Here is a 27,439-nt window from a genome sequence, read left to right as displayed (position 1 = left end):
GAGGCAGTATGTCACCAAGCTTAAAAATATGAGCTGTGGAATATGTCAGTCTGAATAAAACTGCCAGATCTATCAGGTCTTATATTTTTGTTTCACTCTTTCATTTTATTAAGGTTTGAACTCAAATGTCACTTTTTATTTCACCACCAGCTATTATACTAATCTGTTCATCCTTTGTCTCTCCCACTTGAGTGTAATCTTTTCAGGAAACATACTGTCTCTACTACTCACCTCTGGATCATTCAGTGCTTGGCATAGAGTGGGTACTCAATAAATTTTTTGTTGAATTAATACATGAATGAATGATTGAATGAATGAAAGAAAGAAAGGAATTGCCTAAGGCAACAAACACTTGAGTGAATACATCAGTGAATGTCTTTAATCAAGTTATTTACCTTTGTATAAATTATAATACTAGAGGCCCGATGCATGAAGATTTGTGCAATAATAGGCCTTCCTTCTGCTGGCTGCTGGCACCAGCTTCCCTCTGGCACCTGGGACCCGGGGCTTTGCTCTGGCTGCCGCCTTCCACCTTTGCTCCGGCCAGAGCCGCCTTCCACCTTCACTCCGGCAAGAGCCGCCTTCAGCCTTAGCTCCGGCCCTGCCGTCCTCCTGCATCTCCCTCCCCACCCCCATAGCAGGTGTCCCGCCCCGCCCAGGCCACTCTGCGCCTGCCCGCTGCCCAGAGTCCCGGAGTGGCTGGGATGGGGCGGAGTATCTGCATCATCGCCATGGTAATGACACAAGCGTCCCAGCCCGGCTGCTGCCATCTTTGTCACATCAATTTGCATATTCCCTCCTTATTGGCTGTGGGCACCACGTCTTTGTTGCAGAGTGGTGGTCAATTTGCATATTACCCTTTTATTAGATAGGATCTGCTGCACATGAGTGTTGTGAACATTAGATATAAAATGTTTATCATGGAACTTGCATTAAATAAATAATTGTTAGAGATGATGATTCTTAGGAATTTATATCTGTAGGGTCCAGTTGCTGAGGGCTAATTGATTCCTGGGGCAAAACTTCTCATAGTAACACATCTCTCCATGAGGAATAAAATTTTTGTAGGATTGAGAAAAAAGATTACTCTTATGACATTTTGTTAATATTGGAGAAGTCCTTGTAGGTAAAAGTTAGGAACTAGGAATTTACAGAAGCTTTATTCATGCTAAAAAAAAAAAGTCCAATTTAGCAACATAGTAAGAGGCCTCAGAAATGATTATATGAGTCATGTAACTATTGTGCAATTGATAATTTTCAAAGATAAGTGAAATTCAATTACTAAGAACTGTTTTATGAAAAAAAAACTAAAATAGTTATAGGAGGAAATAGAACACAGAGGCATCATGTCAAACTGAAAATAAATTATTAAAAACACATACACACAAAACAGCCAGCCAGTGTGGTTCAGTGGTTAAGCTTCAGCTTAGAAACCAAGAGTTCATGGTTTGATTCCCAGTCAGGTCACATGCCCAGGTTGAGGGCTTGATTCCTAATGGGCGGTGTGCAGGAGGCAGTGGATTGAAGATGTTTCTCTCTCATCAATGTTTCTATTTATCTCTCTCCCTTCATCTCTTTCTAAAAAGCAATAGAAGCATATTAAAGAAAATGAGATTCCTTAGAAGCATGGCACAGACTGTGGAATCTCAGAGGAAAGGCGGGGGAAGGTGGGTGGGAAGACATCAACCAAAGAACTTGCATGATACTTGAGTAACCCATGGGCACAGACAATAGGGTAAAGGCCTGGGGTGGTGGGCGGGAAGCAGGGGTGAGCTAAAAAGGGTCAATGGGGTAAAAAAGCAGGACATATGTAATACTTTCAACAATAAAGATTAAAAAATATAAAACAACAACAGCACAAATAAACAAGCCCTGGTCAGTGTTTCTAAGTGGTTAGAGCATTGGCTCCCACAGAAGGCAGAAGGGTCACTGGATCGATTCCCAGGTAAGGCCATGTACCTAGGTTTCAGGTCCAATCTAGGCCATGGTTGGGGATCATTCAGGGAGCAACCAATTGATCTCCTTCTCTCTCTCTCTCTCTCTCTCTCTCTCTCTCTCTCTCTCTCTCTCTCTCTCTCTCCCTCTTTTCCCCCTCTTCTCTCTCCACCTCCCCTTCCCCTTCCCCCCTACCTTTAAATCTCTCTTTAAATCAATGGAGAAAATATCCTGGGGTGAGGATTAAGAGAAAAAAAACAAGACAGGCTGTTGGGTTAGGGTGTGCTTTTCTGCTGTATTTGCAAGTGAAACAGTTATGAAATTTAATTCACAGACTTGTATGAGAAAGAAATGTTACTTTGTTCTCTTAAATACAAATAAATTAGAGAGCCCCCATTGCACCTGGCAGGAGGAAAGTTCTATCTCGGTCATTTGGAGGGAGAGTGGAAGAAACACTGGCGCCTTCTTCCCTTGAGTTGCACAAGAATTCAGGGGGTCTTTGTGGTGCCTGGACATTGGGGAGAAAGGCACACAGCCGTCACTGTCGAAGCCCAGATCCCCCAGGAAGGCGATGATCTTCTGCTTCCCGTGTCCAGCCTGCCTGGGGAATCTTAGCCAAAGGTGAGCATCCAGGCTCAGGACCCTTCCACTTCCTGCAATGCCGCAGGGAGGGTGTGCATGCCATGCCCGCTCCTGCGCTTCCAGCCTCTATCCTTAGTCAATGCCCATTGCCTATCACTTGATGTAATCCCCTGAAGAGACCTTGACTTTCAGGAAATTAAAGCTATGGCGAGATCTTAGAGCAAATTTATCTTTCAGCCCTGCAGAACCATTCTCCCCTAAGGCAAAGGGATTTCAAGAAGGATATGGAAACAGACATGGAAGGAAAGGAGATGATGGGAAAGAAATACAACAACAAAATGAAAACAAAACTATAACAAAAATGTACATGTTGATGCAGACACAAGTGCTGTATTGTATTGGGGGGACAAGTAGAAATATACTAATTTCACAGGATTTAGGGTTGTGGTTTGGGGTTACGCAATTTGGATCCAAATCCCAGCTTTTCCACTTACTAACAAAGTGAGTCAGGCTAGGTTTTGAAACTGCTCTAAGCTTTAATATCCTTGGCTGATAGGTATATTTGAGGATGACATGAATTAAGACGGTGCCCTAGAACATAATAAATGCTCAGTAAATACTGGTTGCTTTTTACATGTTTGTTTAAATAGTTCTGTTATCTATTCATTTGAAGTAAACATGTTGGAATGTCACATACATTTAACAGTGTCTTAAGTACCTCTATTCAGAACTTTGAGGAGATATAAAAAACCATTCTGCAGGTGAGAGGAGCAATCCTCCATCATCCTTATAGGAGTTAAAAGTATACTTCAAGAAAATGATTGGATAGTTATATTATTACCTGTAATTGGAATTTACATTCCAATTATACTAAAGTTATTCAGGTAGATATAAATCTCAGATATTTAAAACCCCTTTAATAATCAAGAAAATTACCTTTGACTAATATTTTTCCTCAGGAAGTCAACCAATTAAAATATATATTAGCTTGATAAAATAAAACCTGTTTACTCCAAAAATCAGAATTCATAATTGTTTATTTATATAGACCATAAGTGTGTCTATATCCTATCTAATAAAAGAGTAATATGCAAAATGATCATTACTCCAAGACACAAGATGGCGGCCCCCATGTGGTCAAAGATGGCTGCCTCCATGTGGACTAAGATGGCCACCAAAGGATGGCCTGCAGAGGAGGGCAGTTGTGGGCAGTTAGGGGTGACCAGGCCAGCAGGGAAGGACAGTTGGGGGAAATAGGCCTGCAGGGAGGGCAGTTGGGGGGGGGCAGGCCTGCAGTGGAGGACAGTTGGGGGGGACCCAGGCCTGCAGGGGAGGGCAGTTGGGGGGGGGAAAGGCCTGCAGGGGAGGGCAGTTGGGGAGGACCAGGCCTGCAGGGGAGGGCAGTTGTGGGCCATCAGGCCAGCAGAGAGGGCAGTTAGGGGTGATGGGTCAGCAGAGGAGGACAGTTGGGGGAGACCAGGCCTGCAGGAGAGGGCAGTTGGGGGGGGGGTGGCCAGGCCTGCAGGGGAGGGCAGTTGGGGGTGACCATGACGGCAGGGGAGGGCAGTTGGGGGTGACCAGGCTGGCAAGGAAGGGCATTTAGGTGTGACCAGGATGGTAAGGAAGGGAAGTTAGGGGTGGTGACCAGGCCAGCAGGGGAGGGCAGTTGGGGGTGACCAGGACAGCAGGGGAGGGCAGTTAGGGGCAATCAGGCCAGCTGGGGAGAAGTTAGGCATAGATCAGGCTGGCAGGGAGTGATTAGGGGGTGATCAGGCTGGCAGGCAGAAGCGGTTAGGGGCAATCAGGCAGAGGCAGGCGAGCAGTTGGGAGCCAGCAGTCCTGGATTGTGAGAAGGATGTCCAACCGCCCATTTGCTAAATGGGCGGTTGGACATCCCTCCAGGGGTCCCAGATTGGAGAGAATGCAGGCTGGGCTGAGGGACACCCCCCCCCCCCCGCCATGCACCAGGCCTCTAGTATATATATATATATATATATATATAGTCAGTTTCTTTATATACACACACATACAAACACATATATATTCACAATATGGTGTGTGTGTGTATATATATATATATATATATATATATATATATATATATATACACACACACACACAGACACATATATACACACACACACACTAGTATATCATATCATATCATATATGTGTGAATTTCAAGTCCCTTATATGAAAGAGTGTAAGGGACAGAGAGATAAAACAGTTTTCTACTTTCAATTTTGTATTTTCTATCATCTGAAAAGACAGGGGGGGAAAGAGTAAAATGACTTACTGGATAATTTGAAAATAGTCAATTTATTCAATATCTGTTGCTATTTTAGTGCCTTGATACAACACATTCTTGCAGCACGTATGTTCAATTCAGGTTGCAATGGACTGAATCGTTGTTAAGAAAGCTGGCATGTTTTGTGTGTGCTATCGACCTTAAAATGAAAAGTATTTTACCAGCAAAATTGGTTTATTTGGGAACATTAAATAATTGCAATTTGGGCCAAGCAAGCTATATCAACAGCAATAGACAGGTCTGAAAAAACAAAAGAGAGGAAAGTTAGTTTATGGAGAAAAAGGAGGAAATTGGGATGAGTTGTTTTAAATGAAAGTTTGTTATAGAAAAGAGCGAATTTAAGGAGATGCTGGGGTAGTCAATTTCTTGTAGGAGAAGCAATGTACATCCTTTCTTGTTGGGGCCTATAATTGATCATTCTTTTCCATTGATTCTTCTGTTGGGGTCTGTAATCAACAATTCTTCCTGTGATTGAACATCTAGTGATACTGTGTGAGAGCTCCCCCTTCTGACCTCCGGGCACCATGTTAGTGAAGTAAGTTTCCCGTTATTAATTATCCCAGGCATCTATAGATTTAATTTTCAGTATATATTTTCTTCCTTAAGTATAGAACATATGTTTTATAATTAATAAAGGGATAACCTAGAATATTCACTTTTTTAATACTAAAAGGGATTTAAATACAGATGGAATAAAAGGCCTTCACATACCTCATTCAGTTTGTCTTCTTTTTATTTCTCATTAAAAAAATATTTGCATGAATTTGGTCTAGAGGTTCTCATGATGTTATCATGCCTACTCTTTGTCATTCCATAAGTTTTCACAGGATCAATCAAAGAACACTTAAAGTAGAAAGATCAGTGTTTGTTTATAGGTTTTACTTGCTTGGTATGCAGAAAATATTCAGAGTTGTAGGTCAGAATTACTTTCAAAGTAGTGTTTCCAGATAATATCCAGAATTCCTTGTTGAATACGAAATTCAGGTAAGCAATGGATAATTTTTTATTACAAATGTCTCCCAAGTATTACATAGGACATAGTTATAGTAAAATAATATTTATCTGACATTTAAATTAACTGAATGCCCTATATTTTTATTTGCTTAATTTAGAAGTCCTATTGCAAGGTATTCATAGTCACATGGTGGAGTTACCTGAATGTTTGCCCTGCCTTTAGTCCATATATCTCTAATAGCTTCTCCATATTACATCAGTTACAAACTTTCTAAAATGACAATCTCGTCATATCAGTCTCCTACTTATGTCAGTGATGCTGATATTTTCAAAATAAGTTGAAATTTTTTGGCTCTTAAAGCATTGGTTTCTGTCTATCAAATCTGCTATGGCTCTTTTAATTCCTGCAAACCAAAAAATTTGTAATTGCCTGAATAAGTCTTACCTTTTCTCCTGCCACTCCTTTTTTCAAAGGTCTTACCTCTGCTAGGATGTTCTTTTTATTCTTTACTCACCAAAGTATGATCATCCTTTATGATCGATCAATTCCAATACCTCTTCTACTAGAAAGTCTTTCCCATTTAAAAAAAAATATATATTTTTTATTGATTTCAGAGAGGAAGGGAGGGGGAGAGAGACATAGAAACATCAATGATGAGAGAGAATCATTGATGAGCTGCCTCCTATATGCCCTTCACTGGGGATTGAGCATGCAACCCAGGCATATGCCCTTGACCAGAATCAAACCGGGGCCCCTTTAGTCCATAGGCTGATGTTCTACCCACTGAGTCAAACAGGTTAGGGCATCTTTCCCATTTTTGAAGCATAGGTAAGGGCTATGTGTATTCTTTATTGAACATAACATGTGGCTCTGAATATTTAAATTTGTGATGGTTTACTTGCAAGGCAGGATGGATAGATGACTATATATATATATATATATATATATATATATATATATATATATATATGTATGTATATCACACATTATATATATACACATATATACATATATACGCATATTGTATATGTAATTGTGTGTGTGTGTGTGTGTGTGTGTGTGTGTGTGTGTGTGTGTGTTTGGACTTGTTTATAGTAATCAGTTAACTCATGTTTTTCAAAATAGAAAAGAGGGAAGATGGAAATTACTAGGTGTCAGAGTCATTTAAAATTCTACTGAAACACAGAACAGGGGGAAATCCTCACTTTCTTTGGTGTAGAAAGGATGGGGAATAAAAAGTTTCACTAAGTATATAAAATTTGCTTCCTCTAAAGTGAATATGCGATAATGTTTCTTTTTTCAGTATCAGCAAAGATGTAAAAGCACAAGTTCTTTGCTAAATCTCTTTGCTCATATTTCACCCTCATTTTTTTCATGTCTTTCCGAGTAACTTTTGCTCTGAGATGGAATGTATTTAAAACACAAACATATGTGTTTCTTCCCCAGGGAAGATTTGAGTAAAGGAAGCTCTAATTAACCTTCTGATTTATATAACCCAGAGGATCAGACTCTCTACTCCTAGAGTGGCAAGTGTCAAAGAAAGTAGCCAGATGTCACAGTGCTAACACAGACGATTTCTGAGATCCTTCCCAGTCAGTTCTCCACATTTTATCTCTAAAATTTAACACCATCTATTTCCACAATCAAACTGAAGAACCAAAACGTACTTGAAGTAAAATATAAATGTAAATCTTAGACATCATTGTTAGAATCTGCATGCCTTAGTTTAATTGATGGCATTAAAAGACAGTCTTGTTACTGTCTTGAAGGAAAATTATTCCTTGTAAAATGGAACTTGAGAGGGTAATTACTAGTATATGAAGAGTTAAGTGTTTACCTTTCAATATGGAAATGTATTTTTAAATATCACAACATCCTATATAATAAAAGCCTAATATGCAAATTGACCAAACAGCAGAATGATTGGCGGAATGACTGGTTGCTATGATGCACACTGATCACCAGGGGGCTGACAGTCAATGCAGGAGCTGCCCCCTGGTGATCAGTGTGCTCCCACAGGGGGAGGGCCGCTCAGCCGTGGCAGAGCTAAGGAGCAGCAAGCTGAGTGGAGCAGGTGGGTTTTAAGGAGTAAGGGCTCCTGGACTGTGAGAGGGATGTCCGATTGCTGGCTTAGGCCCGCTCCCTGCGAGAGGGCGCAGGCTGAGCTGAGGGACTCCCCCCGCCTCAGTGCACGAATTTTATGCACCGGGCCTCAAGTACAATTATATTTAATACCCCAATACATAATGTATAATATATTTGTCTTTCCAGTTAATGGTAGCCTTTGATGCTAAAACTTGTAGGTCTTTACCATTTCTGAAGTTTTTTTGTCCCTTTAACATGCTACTTTTCTAAGAAGATTGGTATTTATTTTTAAGCAAATCACTCCTTCTACTAATTAATTAGCTTCTATAAAATAAAAATGTTTCAAAGACTTTTTGTGATTCAGGAAAATAAGACGTTTTTGGCTTGAGTTTCTTATTAGGCTGCTCAACTTCAGTATATTTATGCAGCTACTCACCAGTTGCTCAGCAACCTTTCCACAACCAACAATAGAGTTGTCTTTTCTCCAGAATGTCAGCCCTTCCAACCTGCCCACATCTCCCTTACAACCCACCTGCTAATAGTGAACTCAGTTTTTCCAATTATATAACCATCACATGAGATCACATATCAACTAATGATAAATGCCTCAACAGTGATCTTATCTTACTTCAGTGATCTTACTGCAGGCTTCACACTTTTCCCCAAAACATTATATTTCTCACACTGTCCCTGTTATTTATTTAAAATAAACTAACTCAAATTAAATAGGTAAGCAACCACAGTAGGAGGCAGTTCTCTCAACCAAAAAGGTATTTCTCTGGTTGTAATAGAACAATATTGAGGGCAATACCTAATAGAGCATCATTTTTAGTAGCATCTGGGTACACAGAAAAATGTGGGGGCAAGGATAGCTCCTTGGTTCCCTTTAAGTCACATCACATATATTAACCCAGCATTGTGTACATTTTCTAACTTAAGCATTAAGAAGAGGAACATTTACAATCAATGAAAAATGATGAATCCTCAACCTCCCCCAAGTTAAAGGCTTTTATAGGATTAAATAGAGAATACACATCGATATAGTCAATAGTCCAGGTAAGCAGGACTCAGGGACATGAACGGCTGGTTAGGATAAAACCTTCTCTTATTTTTCCTTTCCATGATGATTGGTGTAAAGGATAACCTCACCAGTTTCTTTTCTTATTTTCTATTCTCTCCTTCACTATAGGAAATTTTATCATTATAATTTTTTTGGGGGGTGTATGAAGTTGCTGGGAGTGGAAGAAAAGGGAAATGCTACCCTCATTGAGAAAATACCAATGGAGTGACTTACATATTCTTGGATGTTTCTTCCTCTTTTTTCTTTGCTTTTATTAGACAATGTGAAATTATAATTATGTGATTTTTATATTGTTTGAACACATCAGGATAGGTTCAGTTTCTTATATCCTTAAAAACACATGTAACACTAAATATTAATTAAACATAAAATAAAGTATATTTTTGAGAAATAAGAGAGAGGTATGTCGAGCTACATTCATTGTTCCCTCATATACTTATTAAACATTCAAGGGGAAGTGGGGGATGCACACATTAAGACATGATCTTTACTTTAAAAAAGTTATTAACACATTGATTATCATAGACAGCAAGCTCTGAAAGTAAAAGAGTTCCTGATACAGCATTTTGGAATGAAAGATATGTAGTATCCTTTTAAAAAAGCCTTTAAATATTCTATGAGAACTGGCAGCAATTCCACAAGACTTTGTGTGGAAAATTAATCAAGTGTGTGCTAACCTATGTTTTGTTTGTTTAGAGGAAATCCAGAATAACAAGCACTTCTACTTTAGCTAAGAGATAAGAGCTGTTGCAAGAAAGAGGTCTAAAAAATACAGGATTCTGGGAGATGGCATTAGGAAGGTGTGGAGGAACATGTCTGTCCCTTTCTCTTATTCATATGAAATGTGACCAGGATGGCATGAATCTCTTTCAAATCCTATATCTCAAGTCTGGTCTCAATTGTGACTTTATGGAAGAACATTATGCTTAATTACCAAGTAAGATAAAATACCAAACTTGGGTTTATATTTTGTGGATATTTATTTCTGTGAGTGGTGCATGTGCGTGCGTGCGTGCGTGCGTGTGTGTGTGTGTGTGTGTGTGTGTGTGTGTGTGTGTGTGAGAGAGAGAGAGAGAGAGAGAGAGATTGGGCACATTAAAAAATGACACCCAGGATCCACTGCTGCACATTGCCAAGACTTCCAAAATATATGGAAAAAAAGTGATGAGATGCTGAGGCTTGAATCTGCAAGTTCATTTTAATCAAGGCGGTAAAGGAAGAAATTATCATTCAAGAGAGAGAGAATATCTTCAAGACTCTAACAGTCCTCTACTTAAAATCATTTTCCGTGCCCTAGCTGGTGTGGCTCAGTTGTTCGGAGTGTCATCCCGTCGTACACTGAAAGGTGACGGGTTCCATTCCAGGTCTGGCCAAATACCCAGGTTCCGGGTTCAATCCCCGGTTGGGGTGCATACAGGAGGCAACTGATCAATATTTCTCTCTCACATTGATATATTTCTCTCTGTCTCTCTCCAAAATCAATAAATCATATCCTTGTGTGAGGATTTAAAAAATAACAATAAAGTAAATTTTATCCTAGCATTCTCTTATTCTAAGAAATGAGATGTCTGTCCTCTCATATTTTTATGACAAAACAGTGATGATAATTAGTATAACATTCATGCATTCACAACATATATATGCAATATATATAGAATATACTAGAGGCCCGATGCATGAAATTTGTGCAAGAGTAGGCCTTCCTTCCCCCAGCTGCCAGCACCGGCTTCCCTCCCTCCAGCTGCGGCAGGCACCCGGGACCTGGGCTTCCCTCGTAGCCCCGGCTTCATCCGGAAGGACTGAAGGACATCCAGAAGGACTTCTGGTCTAATTAGCATATTATGCTTTTATTATTATAGATTATTATAAATAAGATGTAGTTGCTGCACATTTAATATATATAACATGATATAATTGATATATGTGCATATATATATATATATATATATATATGTATGTATATATAGTTTTGTCATAGTTTACTAAGACCGTACTCTCCACATGCTTTCTAAAATTTGATACTTTTTCATATTTCACTTTGGTAAAGATATTTATGTTTTTTGGCATGTGGGTTTATAAAATTTTCAAAATCCAGAATATGAGGTTTTATCTTGCATGTAAACAACTTGATATTACTACATATTTGTTGAGTATTTTTACAATCATTTATTTACTCTTAGTAAGTGGATTTAGTAAATGCATCATTAAATCTTGCTATTATTAGTTTCAGCTTTGATTGCAAATATTTATTCTTTCATTTTTTTATATTAAATCAGTAAGATCACGTGTACTTGATAAACAATAACAAATCTATTTGCAAAACTTACTATTGCTTTTTCTATTAATGCTTAGAAATGTATTTAGAAATATGTAACATAAGTAGAAACAAAAATATATAATGATACATCAATCAATTCAGAAAGATTATTTGTATTTAAATTCTCAGTTCTAGTTTTAAATTAGTAATTTAATTAATTCATGTTCATAGAAAGTCTTTTACTTGTGTTACTGATTTTTTTTTTACTCTACGAAGATCAATTTGTTTTACATTTTAACATCTCAAAATATTGTATGCAGGTGACAGCATTATTTGCATTGCTATGTCATAGTTTAATTGGCCAATGTTTTCTTTCTCAAAGGTACATCTATCTTACAATCAAGTGTATCTTATACTCATTTAATTAGATATTTTAAGTTTATAATCTTAGGTAGTTTCAATATCAATTCAGAATTTTAGTTTAAAATCAGAATTTTATAAGATCAATGAAGACTTACTCTTTAAAAACTAAATTGCAATGTTTTTCAATATTTGTTCACTAAAATTCTCCTAGTTAGAGACTTTTCTATTAGGTAACAATTAATCAAATGTAGATTATTTATATTTTACACTTAAAGGGCTACTTTCCATTTCAGTTTACCCATCTTTCTTAAATTGAATATTCATACTACATACACTTTCACCAATTTATGCAATTAAATACTAAGCAATACAGATTTTGGGATACTGGAATTAGTAATGTTTAAAATGCAAAGTATTTATTTTCCCAAATACAGTATGCTTCCTAAAACTTGTAACATGTAACAAAGCAGTGGCTTTGTTTAACTTACCCCTCATATTTCAATTAATTTTCAAGAGACCTCACTTATTGACATGTTCTTATAAGTTTCATATAAGTAATATGAAATAAAATAAATACAATATTAAATTACATATGCTAAAGTTTATAGAATATTTAAATTATGGCTCAAATTGAATTGTTGCATTAGTTTTGTTTAAATTTTATTTTGTATATATTTTCTTTTGCATGTTTCATGTTTGATGTTTTGCAATTTTCTTTATTAAATATAATGCCACCAATTATTCATTTAGAATTATTTTGTAAACTAAATTTTCTTCAAATGTTTTATTTGAATTACTAAAAATGATGGAACAGAATATATGTTTTATATAAAATAACATGCCAAACAAATATTCAAAAGCTACCACTTTGAATATGCAGTTATCTTTAATTATATATGTACTAGGGGCCTGATGCATGAAAATTTGTGCAAGAGTAGGCCTTCCTTCCCCCAGCTGCCGGCACCGGCTTCCCGCAGGCACCTGGGACCCGGGCTTCGCTCCAGCCCTCGCTTCTGTCCAGAATGATGTCCGGAAGGACGTCTGGTCTAATTACCCTTTTATTATTATATATATGGCCACCCCTTATAACTGTAGCAACATATTCTATTATTTACTTCTGTGATGAGTTAGACAATAATTATAAAACTAAGCATTTTTTAAAAATATATATACTAAAAATTTAATCAAAAAGAAATTCAAAATCAATTATGATCTGAGTATTTGGTACACTTTTTAAATGACACATTATAAATGACTTCATGAATTATGGTTAGTCTCTTGCAGATATAATGCTGAAATAAAAAAGCCTTAAAAACATTTTTTTCATAATGAAATCTAAATTTATGTTGTAAATATTACTATTTAAAAAATTTGCCAGTTTACATGTTTAATGTATGTCATTTTTCATTATCATAATTCCAAAGATTACATGTAGTTATGATTTATAGAAGCATGTTTATATATGTAAACCATTTCATTTTTTTGTTATATTGGGAAATGTTTTGTTAAAGGATATTAATAAATTATTTTTAGATGTGTTTATATTGTAAACATCTAATTTTATATATATATATCTCAAGCAATTTAATGACAGGTTAATCTAATTGTGATAGACTACATCTTGTATACATGATTTGATTTCAAGTGAAGAATGGTTTTATGAATGTACTCTTTCTTAAAAATTTTTGTTGTATGTTTTACAACATATGCATTTAATATTGTGTTATTAAAGATAATATTTACATAATTGTGTAGTAATCTTAACATTTTTAACAAAAGTAAAATATATATTTTAATTTTAGATTAGATATATTACATATTTAACATTGGATTGTTGTTATATATAATTCTAAGGCTTTTTATAGCATTGATAATTTCCTCATAGAATAATTATGTGTGCAAAAATGTTGAGTGTCTTTAAATTGTTAAATAGTACATTTTGACAATTTAAAAATCTGTGTTTCACACACTTTCAATTTAGTCTAACCAAAATCAGTATTCTACAATGGTCTGCATTTTAAATTAAATTATTAGATCATGTATGATATAACTATATGATAGAGGATGATTTTATGGCCCTATTATGGAAATAAGTATTATTTCTTTATAGTTCTACTAAATATATCAAACATATCTAACTAAAATTAGATGCACTCATACCTCCTGACCATATAAAATATAAACACTTTTCACTCTGTAGAAATTTGAACATTCTAAGTAAACCTATTTTACACAACAATGTAAGCTTTTATGTTTTGGGAATGATGACAAAATATTTAAACTAACTCTTATTACTTATCTACAGATTCCACACTTTTTCAAAGTGATGTTTTTGAAAGTTAAAAAAAAATTGTTTTTCTTTTTGTTTTTAATTATCCTTCAATCATTTTATTGTTTGAAATACTACTTGGCCATGTTACACATTATAATCATATTTCCTTTGTGAAATTTATCCTCCTTATTACTGTTACTATTATAGTAGCATTATTATTAAGTAAATTAATTAATTTATTATTTCTTTTGAGAAATATTTCTTGATCATCTACTATGTACCAGGCAATAAACTAGATGCTAGTGAATAAAATATACAAAAACTTAGCCTTCAGAGAGGTTGCATTCTAGTATGGGGGAAAGAATGTGAACACAAAATATAAGTAAAGCATAAAAACTAGTTAGTAAAATATCTTGTTGAAGTATATATCTGGTTATACTGTGGTTATTAAGTAAATGGGGTGTTCAATGCTTTATTCCAACATTACATGTCGTGCACTCGGGTTAAAAAAATAGTACTGAATCACCACCACCATTAGCCAGAAATAGAGCCTGTTATGAGAATGGCTAGCAAATTCTAGGTCTAAATACTACTAAAGATCAGTTCTGACTCTCAGATTTGGTCAGAAACTGTATTTATCATCTGGGGTCTTTAAGAAAATGGGTTTGGAATTGGCCTGTAGGTCTTGAAGATTAGTTATAGAAGCAATTTAGATACATTTCCAAGAATTACCACAGATTTATTGACCTAAATATGAGAGATTAGTTGGGCTTCGTTGTAATAACCTCAGTGAAAGAATATAGTATCTATTCAGTTTACTACTTTGTTAAATGTAGGAACACTGAGATTTGAGACAGAACAAAAATTTTATTATTTTTCATACATTTAGATTATATATGGCAGCATGTTTGTAGTTAATGGTTTCCTTCCTTTTAAACAAAAATTTATTGATTTTGGAGAGGAAGGGAGAGGGAGACAGAGATAAAAACATCAATGATGAGAGAGAATCATTGATGGGCTGCCACTTGCACGTCCCCCACTGGAGATCTAGCTGGCAACCTGGGCACATGCCCCGGATGGGAATCGAACCATGACCTTCTGGTTCATAGGCCAATGCTCAGCCACTGAGCCACAACACTGGCTAGGCAAATGATCGAAAAGCCTGGAAATTATGATAAAGTTATGAAAAGTTTTAAAGTATTAGTTTTTAATTCTAATTTCTTATTTTCCTTAAAAAATGTAAAGGATAATTAAATTATGCAGGAGAATAATATGAATCAGGTAAATGTTTTTATAGCAATGAGTACACGGGCATCACAAAAGTCTGATTTACCAGGAGGTCAATTACTGAACATTAGCTGTGCAAGCATAGTTATTGCTTAATCATGTGATTAGAGGAAACTTTTACCAAATATTAGTTTAGTAAATAATACTGGCCAGTTTGAATAGCCAACATGAATTGAGTAAATTCTAATCTTCACAAAATACCTTGGATAAATATTCAATAGCAACTTAGTTTTTTTTTTATTTTTGCTTTAAAATATATTAAAAGTCTTTAAAATAATCTGGTGATTATCATACTTCATTACCCTTAGCCCTGTCAAAATATAATAATCATTTAACATTTTTGAATTTCTACATCAAATTAAAACAAAATAGGACAACAGGCTGGAAGAATTATTAGCAGACATATATCCCTTTACTTGCTTATGAATGAGTGAGCCTCATGCTTGACTTCTTTTTTGAGTTTAAAACAAAGGCCAGGATTACTTGTCCTACTAATCACCTGCCTACAAGAAGGAAATAAAGGCCAAGCATGCTCAAAACACATTAAGCAATGTAACTATTTTCTTCTTGCAGAATGGTTAAATATATCTCTATTTTTGTCTAAAATTCTAATTATTTTGTGGACTGAAGTTTTAAGGGCAGTTTATTGAGAAGGCATGTACTATATATGAAGGCATATGCCAATCATTGGCTTTAAAAAATATTCAGAAGTTTTCTAACCAGTATCTGTTATTTTTAACTAGTAGCTATACATCCAAATTTTAGTATTTTTTTCTTATAAAGTATTTTAACTGTCAAGATTCTTTTAAATATATCTTCTTTCAGTTTCATGCTTCTATTATAAGGTTACTTATTTCCCTTATGTAAGAATTATTTACTACCATAGACAATCTTAAAAAAGTTTAAGTGAACAGAAAAAAATAAACTCTAATTTGGAATATTTAAAACATATTTTTAAATTATAGTGAAATTTTAATAATAAAAATGAGGATATATATATATATATATATATATATATATATATATATGTAAATACTAATGAGATACTTGGAAATTATCAACCTTTTTAAAAATTAGTTTTGTAATAATAAATATTCCAAGGTAATATAGTTAATTTTAAAAAATATATCTTTATTGATTTCAGAGAGGAAGGAAGAAGGAGAGAGGGATAGAAACATCACTGATGAGAGGGAATCATTGATCGGCTGCCTACTGCATGCCCCCCAATGGGGATGGAGCCCACAACCTGGACATGTGCCCTTGACTGGAATTGAACCCAGGACCCTTCAGTCTACAGGCCAATGCTCTATCCACTGAGCCAAACCGACTAGAGCAATTTTTAATAATTCCTAAATAAAATCATTTGTTTAATATTAATTAGTTAAAATTGGTTAATCTCAAATTTTACTTTAAAATAGAGAAATTCCAAAAACAACTCACTGAATAGCTCATGACATTGAATATTTGCTTTCTGGCAAATAAGGTTAAGATAGATATTTGCATAGAGCAATGATTTCAGTTTAATGTTTTTAAATCATTTTTTATTTTGACTTTGATTTTGAATTCTCCATTTGCTTGTCTTAAAATAGATTATTTTGATATTTCCCCAGAAATTATGAAGAGAGATGGCACATATTATTCAAACTGTCCTTTTGAGAAAAGTGTGGTTACTTAGTTATCCATTCTGCCAAAACTTGTCACCTGAATGGCATTTGTTGTTAAAATTCATCTGTAGATAAATAATGAAGACTGATTCAGGGCCACATAAAGGGTTTACTGTTTCCCCTTTTCCCCTTAATGTGTTACAGTTAAAATTTGGAATATTTTTGTGTACTATCTATTCATAGGTTGATTGATGCAAACCAACCCTTGGATCTGGTTGCTTCACATTTTAGTGGTGTGTGTGTGTGTTTTGCCTTTTAATGTTGATTATCCTTAAGGTGATAGAAGGGAATATAATTTATTAAACTTATCAGAAAAAAATAAAATTTAAAAGAAAAAGTTAGCATCTAGTGCTACTGTGTCCCACAGGTTCTTCTACATTGACCCACACTACCTCCACTGGTGAGTTAGAGGAGCATAACAGGACTGCCACTGGTGCTATTGCTGTTGCTAGCACATCTGCAGATGTTACTGTATCCAGTGTTACAGCTGTCACCATCCATAGACTTTCCGAGGAACAGCGAGTGCAAGTTACGAATCTCAGAAATGCAGGTCTGGACCCCAACACGTCCAAGGACGGGCTCTCTCCTCATCAAGCAGATACACAAAGTACAAGGAGAAGACCAAGAAATGCTGAACAGATAGAAAGAACTAACGAGCTTGCAGTTGTTACTCATAGAGGTATTGGATGTTATTTTACTTGTGCCCGTTTAGTTAACAGCCAAAGCTTTATTTTGGTAATGATTCTAATTAGAGAATGAACTGAAAGACAACCAAGATGTAGGAAGCTAAAGAAAAGAGTTCAAAGTAGTAGCTGAAAATTATAGATAGTACTGCCAAAACCTGAATAATTTGAAGGCACAGAAGGTAAAACAAATCAAAGTACAATGGAAATGTTAAAGGGGGAGGGGGTAAAAGCAGAAAGAAGAGAATGCATAAAGAGTAGTAAAACCAAGTACTAAACACCTACTGCATATTACATACCAGTTATGTTGTTGAGATAGCATGAGAATAAAATAGCCAGTTTCTACTAATGTGCACCTATTTCCACATTGGTGACTCATCCTATGTAGTAATTTTCAGTATTTGCATGAGGTTTTTATGTTACACAAATAAATGCTAATTAATGATTGAGAAAATAGATAATTTGACGAAAATGGAAACATTATGTCTGGTGATTGTTTTGCATAGCTTACTCTTCTATTTCTAAATAACCTATTGCCTGACCCATATGGGAACAGATTCTCATTTTGAAAAGTAACAGGTATTCATTGAAATTATGGCTCCAAATTTAAATATTCCTTGACTTGCTAATTTAATTTTTAGGGAAAAATTATCACAAAGCCAAATCATATATTGGTAATTTTCTAGTTGATTAATATTAGCCTGCCTACCTTTCACAAAATTTGGGAGTCTAGCAAGCATATTTTCCTGTTTCTTGGTAACAAGTTTCATTTAGCAGTTAAGGAAAAGTCAATGTAGTGTCAAAAAATAAATGGATTTCATTTATAGCAATATATGCATCATTGAAAATCCTAATTAATTGAACGTATTTCAGATACAAAATATCTACTCCAACTCTGTTTTTGATTCATTATCATATATTCTCTAAAATGGTTATGTTTTATGTAGTGGGGTCAGGCATGGTTTATACTAAGTGTGTTATATATAAGTAATAAAGGTCCGTTCAATGCTTGCCACACACCTAGAGCCAAATTTTAATATTGGAATTGGTTGACGTCAAATCAGTATTCTTTTTAAAAATAATGTGAACTTAAACAACATGCCTGAAATTCCTACTGAGTACCATGCTCTGATCTATGGGAAATAAAGATAAATAATACATGATGCCTTTCTTTAAAGACAAATAAAGTGGATGACTAGAGAAACCCATCTTGGTGAAACAAGGAAGATTTTCTGAAGCTTGTGGCTGATCGCATTACTAAAGGAGTTATAGGGTATGCAGGCAGTGAGTCACTTAATTGACATTTTAAATCAGTAAACATGATACAAAACCAATTGCTTAGTTTAGATATTTTAGGAAAAATAACTCTTCTATTATATTCTCCACAGTATAGTCAGAATTACCTTTTGAAAATGAAAGTTTGATCACATCACTCCACTGCTTTAAACCTTCCAGTGGTTTCCCAACAACCTTAGGAATAAAATCAAGGCTTGATGATAACCTACAGGAACCTTCATGGTCTGGCTTCTGCGCACATCTCCAACTTTATCTCATATGACTCTCACTGTCACTCTCCTTTTTTGGTGAAGCAGAACATTTTTTAGTCTGTCAAACATACCATGTTATTTTCTACTTTGAGCTACTCTCATAAGCTACCTCATCTTTCTTGAAACCTGGTCATTCTAATTTCTTTTCCAAGTTTTAGCTTAATTGTTACATCCACGAAGTTTGGTTTTTCCGGTTATCACTCACCACACAATACTGAAATTCCCTTGCTTTTGTCATCAGCAGCCCTAGATTTGTAAATTTTAAATTCTGTGAGGTAAGGAATGGATGGGTCTTGTTCGTATTGCATTCCCAGTGCCTAAAATAGCTTCTGACCCATAAATATATTAATATAACATTTTCTAAAATAATGAATAAATATTTACAATTTTATTAGCCAGAGCATTCACCTCAATTACTTAAAGACATAAAATTCTTCTTCACTATAATAAAATATCTACATATTTCATAATTAAAGCTAGCTACTTCTTTTTGCACATTTATAAAAAGACCAATGTTTTTTTTTTATCCCTCTTAAAGTGAACAACATTCCTGTTAATCCACATTAATATATTGCTTTTATTATATTAGCACTTCAAACTAGATATAAGTGCCTTGGCTAGAGCCTTTATACGTGTATCAAGTCAAAGGAAATTTATAATTAAATACAGGGAATATATAGTTAATGAATTTCATATGAATAAATATTAATATAATAAAATAGATGCAATTTTGCTGACTTTACTGTCTGTAACAAGAGAGTGCAGTAGTCATCCTTTGATGACTACCAGACCATACTTTTCTGCCTTGTGTGACAATTTTTTCATCACTTTTCTCTATTCACACTGCACTTAAAGCTTTCATTTTATGCTTTTTATTATTAATGATTCCTAATTTATTATTAATAACCTGGAGCAAATAAAACACTTATAATTTCCATCACTATCACTATGAACACAAAGAAAACCCAGACACTAAAATTGCATATAGTATTTAGTACTTGTGTGTGAATGTGGACTCAGAATCTATGTATTAATTTATGGTATATTAAATTTTAGATCACTGTGCCTAGTTTATTATAAATAACTGCACAATTAATTATAATCTGAAAACACTTGGAATATCTGTAAAAGATATTTTCCATTTTCTCTGTGGTACTTAATCCAACTAATTTTTTATTTATTTATTGTACTAGGGTTAAACAGCACTGTTTCGATTTAAATTACATTCTTAATATAACATATATTTATATTTTGCTTTCTACTTGTTCTCATTAAAAAAAAACATTTTCAATTTTCACCATTAAAGAGTCTGTTGACATTGAAATAAAAAATAAGGAAAAGAGGAATTAAAATACTAATAAAAATATGGTTTGGATCTTGTCTAAACTGTATTAATACCACAGCACAATGTCTTGTATTAGTGGCCAATAGTCCTCATGAGAATTCAGCTTTTATTGACTGGATTTTAGTTCACTTTGTCACCAACTATGAGTGAAACCGTATGCAGGTCACATAAACTATTGGAGTTTAATTTTCATTTTTGTAAAATACAATCATAGCAAAACCTTTAAACTCTCAAAGCTGCAAGTTTTGAGAATACTTGCCTCATAGGTAGTTGTGTGTAAAACTAGCACAAATACTGACTTGTGTTCAACAAATACTAATTATTATTATTTTATCATTATTTACCCAAATACCTTTTAACTCTTGTTGTGAGCATGACTTTGTACTGGGTAGTAGGGGTATAACAGTGATCAGTGCAGGCTTTGCCACCCAGTAGTCTATATAACTTTTTAAAAAAGAGTAATTACAAATTTATTATGAGAAACTGTCATAGCAATATTTCTGAAATATTGTTGAAGTAAAGTAGAAGGACTGACTACCTCTAAATGTAAAATGAAGGATGGCTATACAGAGAATATTTAAACTAATTCTTGAAAGGTGAATAAAATTGTCAAACTAGTAAGTTGTGTTTATATCACTAAGGTTCATAAAGAATGCTTTGAGTAGATACTAGTGCTAAATAGAAACATAATGAGTCCATATTAAAATAAATGAAGTGTTCAACTATGCTTAAAGTAAGATTTATATTCATATAAATAAACCTAAAAACATTTTTAGGTTTTAAAACTATCCAGATATTTAATATTAGATAACATAGTATCTAGTGATATTTAAAATTTTATCAGAATAGTTGGTTGCCTTAACTATAAGATCTCATTTAAAATTATTTATTAACATTTACATAAAATATATTTTCCAATATTCCCTAAAGCCATTAATTTAATATTATAGCCCTAAGATATTTCAACTCAAAGTTGTCTTAAAATAGCAGGTCCTATGTAATTTTTTGATTTAAAAATTGTTAAGTGCCCTATATTACTACATTTTTATATCTTAGATGCAATCTTTTATTAGATCATATAAGATAACACCATTACTTTATAAAGTAAATTATGGTCTGGAAGAGCTTAGAAAACTCAGACTTCATATTGCTGGACTAGTGTTCATTCATCCTTTCATTTATTCAGTATTCACAGGGTCCAATGTATGCAAAGCCTTGTATTAGGTTAAAGTACCATACTAGAGATAATAAGCGAAATTGAGTTTTCTTCCGCAAGAAGTTTATAGTCATACCATCTCAAAAATAATCATTAAAGTGTGTTTTACTCCACATAATTTATTTTAACATTGTTTTTCTTGTGTATTGTACTAGAATTACATTTCTTTTTAATATGTGTGGGAAAGTTCTGTCAGCTGTTAATGAGCAGTCTGGGTAGTTTTTGTTTTCAATTACAAAATGTGGACCTATTCTGGAAAAGCATATATATATATATATATATATATATATATATATATATTTAAAAAAATGATTATTTGTGGTGGAAATTTAATTTAGATGGCTATAACATCTGTGGTCTAATATATGTTATGAGCATTTATAGCCCATTGCTGGTGATTGTTTTCACATAGTGTAGTCAGTTCTTCCATACTGGGTTTAATTGGTAGTGATTATATCAATAAGGTTAAGCATGGTTTTAGCTTAATTCATGGTGTAATTCAAAATTATCTATGTATAACTGAAATTTTATATGATGTAGAATACCCACCACCACCACCATCACCACCAACCAATAAGGGAAGATTAAAAGGAAGTTGATTTTAATAATCATTTTTAAAATAGAACTTTTTATTATTTTCAACTTCTGATAAGAATGGCTAATTTAGCATAAAACCAGTCATTTTAGGTCAGTGATTTTAAACCAAACAAAAGCAGGAAGGTGTTTTTTTTTTCTTTTCATTTTTATCATAAATATTTTTTTTTAGTAAGGTCATCTGAGCATTTACCTTGCTCAGCAAAAAAGGGAGCAGAGCAGACTATTAGACACATGTCTACACTAAATTTCCAGTTTATTTCAGAAGTGATATTCTATAATAGACAAAACTTTGTTCAAAGGATTAGACTGTAATATGAAAAAAATCCTATTATGTGGAAGTAACAGTTTTTGGGTGCCTTTCATGAATAGGCTATTTGGCTACATGTAACTTTTTAAAAAAGTTTTTTTAACTGTTTGCAAGCAACTAATACTGTGTTCAAAAATTCTGTTAATACTTCTATAGAACATTAATTTGTAAATCCAGAGCATCTTCTTTTTTTAAGCCATCATAAGAAATATCACAATGTGGAAGTTAATTTATGGATGTTAATTTATGAAAGTTAATTTATGGTTACTAATGGATAATGATACATGTCTATTATGTGTCAGGGTTTTATTGAACATAGTATCTTTGTGCTAAGTATGTGATGAATTCAAAAGTATAAGATATGGTGTCTATAAGATATGGTGTCTATTTCAAAAGAAAAAGTTGTAGAGATAAGACTACAGAGAAACTTTATCGGTCAATTCTAAGAGAAAAGTTGATCCAGAATGAGTATGATATGTGAGTATGGATGAGTTATAATTGTCTTCAAATGTGACAGGTTGTTATTTGTAAGAGAAGTCAAACCTGTTCAGAGTTGTAGAACTTAGTGTATGGAACCACTAAAGATACAACTAGCTTACTACAATAGCTTACTACTATAAATTAGACACTTCTCAGATTGAATTTGGTTCGATTATATTAAATTCCTAAATCACTAATCAGATATCTAAGCATAGCTTGATGGAAAACTTGGGTATTTAGGAAGCATTTAAGCATCAAACAGTGTTGTAGCAAGGTAGTAATTACCGTACTTTCTAAACCTAAGTGTTTATGAATTTATTCAGAGATATTGTATATTAATATATTTAACACCATCTATAGTTTCTTAATCTTTGAGTTGACAGGGACTTATCATTATCTAATTGTATAGCCAGTGTTAAATAAGCAAAGAAGTGGCCAATGCTACCATCAAGAAAGTTAGAGATTGGCACCATCAAGAAAGTTAGAGATTGGCACTCTTCTAATCCCAGTAAATGGGAACTCAGTCACATATATATTTCTCCCAGGGCCCAATGCCTACAGATATACCTTGAATTCCCCAAACTCTCCATTTGAGGATCTAACTCAAGCTTGTCTTTCAGGTAGTGTCCAAGACAAGAGTTATTTTCTTTAAGACCTACCAATCTGTCTTCCTTCCTTTTTTCTTCCCCTTCCCTCTCCTCCCCTCCCCTCCCCTTCCCTCCCCTCCTCTCCTCTCCCCTTCCTTTCTTTTGTCTTTTCATTTTTCTTTCTTTCTTGTTCTTATTTTTTCTTTCCTTTCAGTCTGTTTTTTTTTTCTCCTTTCCTCCTTTCCTTTCCTTCCCTTTCCTATTTATTTCTTCAAAAAACATTTGTTGTGTACTTCCAGGCCAGTTCTTGACTATCAAACATTGAACAAAATTAAGTAGACCTTGCTTAGTTGAGTTATGTTAATGTGGGGAGAAAAAGACTATAAGCTAATGAACAGATATCTACCGGATGGTAGCAAGATCTGTGCAGAAAATTAAAACAGGTTATGGCCCTAGTTGGCTTGGCTCAGTGGATAGAGTGTTGTCCTGCTGACTGAAGGGTCCCAGGTTCAATTCTGGTCAAAACATGCCTGGTTTCAGGCTTGATACCTGTAGTGGGTGTGCAGGAGGCAGCTGATCAATGATTCTCTCTCATCATTGATGTTTGGATCTCTCTCTCCCTCTCCCTTCATCTCTGAAATCAATAAAAACATATTAAAAAAAATAAAACAGGTTATATAATATATGGGTGACCACCTTAGTTTAGATGGTCGTGAAAGGCCTCTTTGAGGAGTTAAAATTTAAACTGAGACCTAAATAACAGTAAGAAGGCAGCCATGCTAGGATTAGGGGAGACAGCATATCAGAGAAAACAAGTAGTAAAAACTTGAGTTTTGCTTGAGAAAAAGAAAGCACAGTGTGCTTGGTGCTCACTCAGTGGATGAGGAGAGTGGTGGAGATAAGCTGGGAGACTAGCAGAATCAGACCATATAGGTAGGCTCTGTGGCCTTGGGAAAGAGCTTCATTTTGATCTAAATGAGATAGGAAGCCATTGGTGGGTTTTAGCAGGGAAGTGGTATTATTTAATGTAACTCTTTTAAAGAAACCATTTTAGCAGAAATGAAAAAAATAAATGACAAGTAATTAAAGGCAGGCACACAGACATGGAATGAAGAGTTGATAGGGACTTGGAGTCTGAGTCAGACTATGCTTCTTTCAAACTTCATTGTGAACACAAATCAGTGGGCAGTCTTACTCAAAGGCAGATTGTGACTTGATGCAACCGGGGTGCAATCTGAAGTTCTGCATTTCTAACAAGATTACAGGTTATGCTGATACACTGCATAACATGAACATAAATGAGGATGATTAACAAGCAGAGAGAGCGATGCATATCAAATAGTGCCTGCTCCCTCTCCTGGCTCCAGGAGAACTTGTTCTCCATTAGAATGATCGCAGTATTGACAAGCTATCTCAGATAATATACTAAAGCTAGACTTAGATTCTATAGGAGTGATTTGAATGATAGCAAACTCATGAATGGAAGGGTATTTTAGGGCAGAAGGATTTTTCAGACTAACTTTAATAACAGTAAATTCTGTCTATCCTTAAGAGAGAACGGATTGAGTTAGTTATGATTTTACTGAAAAGATAAGTGAATATGTGAATAAATGACGAAGACATTCCCAAGTCAAGTTTTAACTAATTTATTACTTTTAATTTTTACCCTAAATTCTGTACCTTAAAATTATTTTTAAATGTATTATCAAATAAAAGAAAAAAATATGATTTTACTTTTTCTTTACTTACCATGTTTAAAAGCTCTGAAAGGCTGATAGATGGAAGCAAAATGTAGTAAAAAATTGATTGTGAAATCAAAACATTTTAAACTTTTTAAAAATATATTTTTTTATTGATTTCAGAGAGGAAGGGAGAGGGAGAGAGAGATAGAAACATCAATGATGAGAGAGAATCATTGATTGACTGCCTCCTGAAAGCCCACAGCCTGGGCATATGCCTCTACTGGGAATCTAACTGTGACCTCCTTGTTCACAGGTTGATGGTTAACCATTGAGCTATGCCAGCTGAGCAAAACATTTTATCTTTGAATAATTAAGCATTATCTTCTATTTTATACAAATGGTGAAATTGCACTTGCTTGCTGATTGAATTCCCTGGTCCTTCTTTATGAGACTAATGTATTGATTTTCATGCATGTTCAGCATAAATAATGATTAATGTAGAAGTTATAATTTTAAAAAAATCTGGTTCCATACGTTTCTTGTAAGATACTCTATTAAATTAATAATTAATTTTTGAGTAGGAACTTTCATACTGGTAAAGTAAATACATATTTACTACATAGATTTATTAACTCTTGCATGCTTTATCACTAACTTACAATTTTTTATAGTTTAATGAATTTCTTACAATTACATTATTTTGTGGGAAATTGTGCTCAGTGTTGATATTTGTAGCAATTTAAAAATCCATGTCCTGAAATATACAAATTTTTTATTTAAATACATAATTATTTATTAAATATCATGATTATTTTATATTCTACTACCACCTTTCATCACCTTTGTGAAATTGTCAGAACTATGTCCTTCATAAGAGTAAATATATTTATATTTTATATTTCTAATTATTTAACATTTTGTAGAATAAGTTGCTCTTAGGGAGAAATGAAAAAGAAGTGTTAGACTTTACTTGAGAAGATATTTGTGCATTTTTAAAGGTATTAGATAAAAATACTCTGAATGCCTGAGAACCTTCATGACAATATTAAGCAATGACAGTTTATTTTTTCCACCAGTGACAAATCTGCAAGTAATGATTTGAACATCTAATGCTACCTCTCAAGCCATGCTTTTAATTTATTCTTACACAGATACAAGCCATGCTTTTAATTTATTCTTACACAGATACAAGCCATGCTTTTAATTTATTCTTATATACATACTAGGGGCCCGGTGCATGAAAATTAGTGCACTCAGGGGAGTCCCTCAGCCCGGCCTGTGCCCTCTCGCAGTCCAGGACCCCTCGGGGGATGTCCACCTGCTAGCTTAGGCCTGCTTCCTGGGGAATCAGTCCTAAGCTGGCAGTCAGACATCCATCTGGCAGCTTGGGAGCCCTGTGGGGAGTGGGCCTAAGCCGTCAGTCGGACATCCTTAGAGCTGCTGAGAAGGCGAGAGGGGTTCCTGCCACCGCCCCTGTGCTCGCAGCCATCAGCCCAGCTTGTGGCTGAGCAGAGCTCCCCCTGTAGGAGCGCACTGACCACCAGGGGGCAGCTCCTGCATTGAGCATCTGCCCCCTGGTGGTCAGTGTGCGTCATAGTACTGGTAGTTCCTTGTGATTCCACCAAGAGGGTCAATTTGCATAATACCCTTTTATAATATAGGATTAAGAACTTCTGATGAACAATGCTTTTGTTTTTCCTTTGAGTAGATCTTAGGAAGCATATATCTTTTAACATTTAACTGGAAACATCCATCAACTTATAACAATGACCTTGTTTCATAAATGAATTTTTTCAGATTTTCAACCCCATTACTCGCTGGTAATCATTAATCAGAAATCTTAGTAGCTTGTTCATTGTTTTAACATACAGCTTCTCATTTTTTTAGAGAATGGGTAAGAAAAAAAAAGGAAGATAGTAACATGTACTGCAGTAAATTAAAAGGGAAGGTTTACCTTTAAAGATAGAAAATGAAACTGGTTTTGTGTGTAACTGATTTCTGGAAATGGTTACCAGAATTATTTTACCTTTGAATCATGTGGTCACAGTGAATGTGACGCTTGTGACTTTTAAACCTTTTCTCTTTTAAAAATACTTTGAAGGGGCTAGACATTCTATTTGTGCTCAAAGCTGGTGCCAGAGCTGACTCCTCTGTCTTTTGGAGTATGAAGAAATGGTCCTATGTCAGAGACATTTTTATCTTGTTC

The 27,439-nt window shown here is 34.5% G+C and overlaps 1 protein-coding gene across 3 annotated transcripts in view; it reads left to right on the top strand.

Moving 5' to 3' along the window:
* CSMD3 (CUB and Sushi multiple domains 3) overlaps window positions 1–27,439 on the top strand; it is a gene marked incomplete at both ends in the record, with an annotated part of 911,147 nt that overhangs the window by 319,447 nt on the left and 564,261 nt on the right. Inside the window, one exon of one of the 3 annotated variants that reach the window (XM_079795925.1) lies at window positions 17,157–17,468. The exons of the other annotated variants lie outside the window; for them this stretch is intronic. Within the exon in view, the coding sequence (XP_079652051.1) occupies window positions 17,157–17,468 (312 nt within the window). The remainder of the gene's footprint in view (window positions 1–17,156; window positions 17,469–27,439) is intronic. 3 annotated transcript variants of the gene reach the window in all.

This window comes from Cnephaeus nilssonii (assembly GCF_951640355.1).
Source record: "Cnephaeus nilssonii genome assembly, chromosome: 18".
NCBI classification, from domain to species: domain Eukaryota; kingdom Metazoa; phylum Chordata; class Mammalia; order Chiroptera; family Vespertilionidae; genus Cnephaeus; species Cnephaeus nilssonii.
This window is presented reverse-complemented; position numbering and strand designations above follow the sequence as displayed.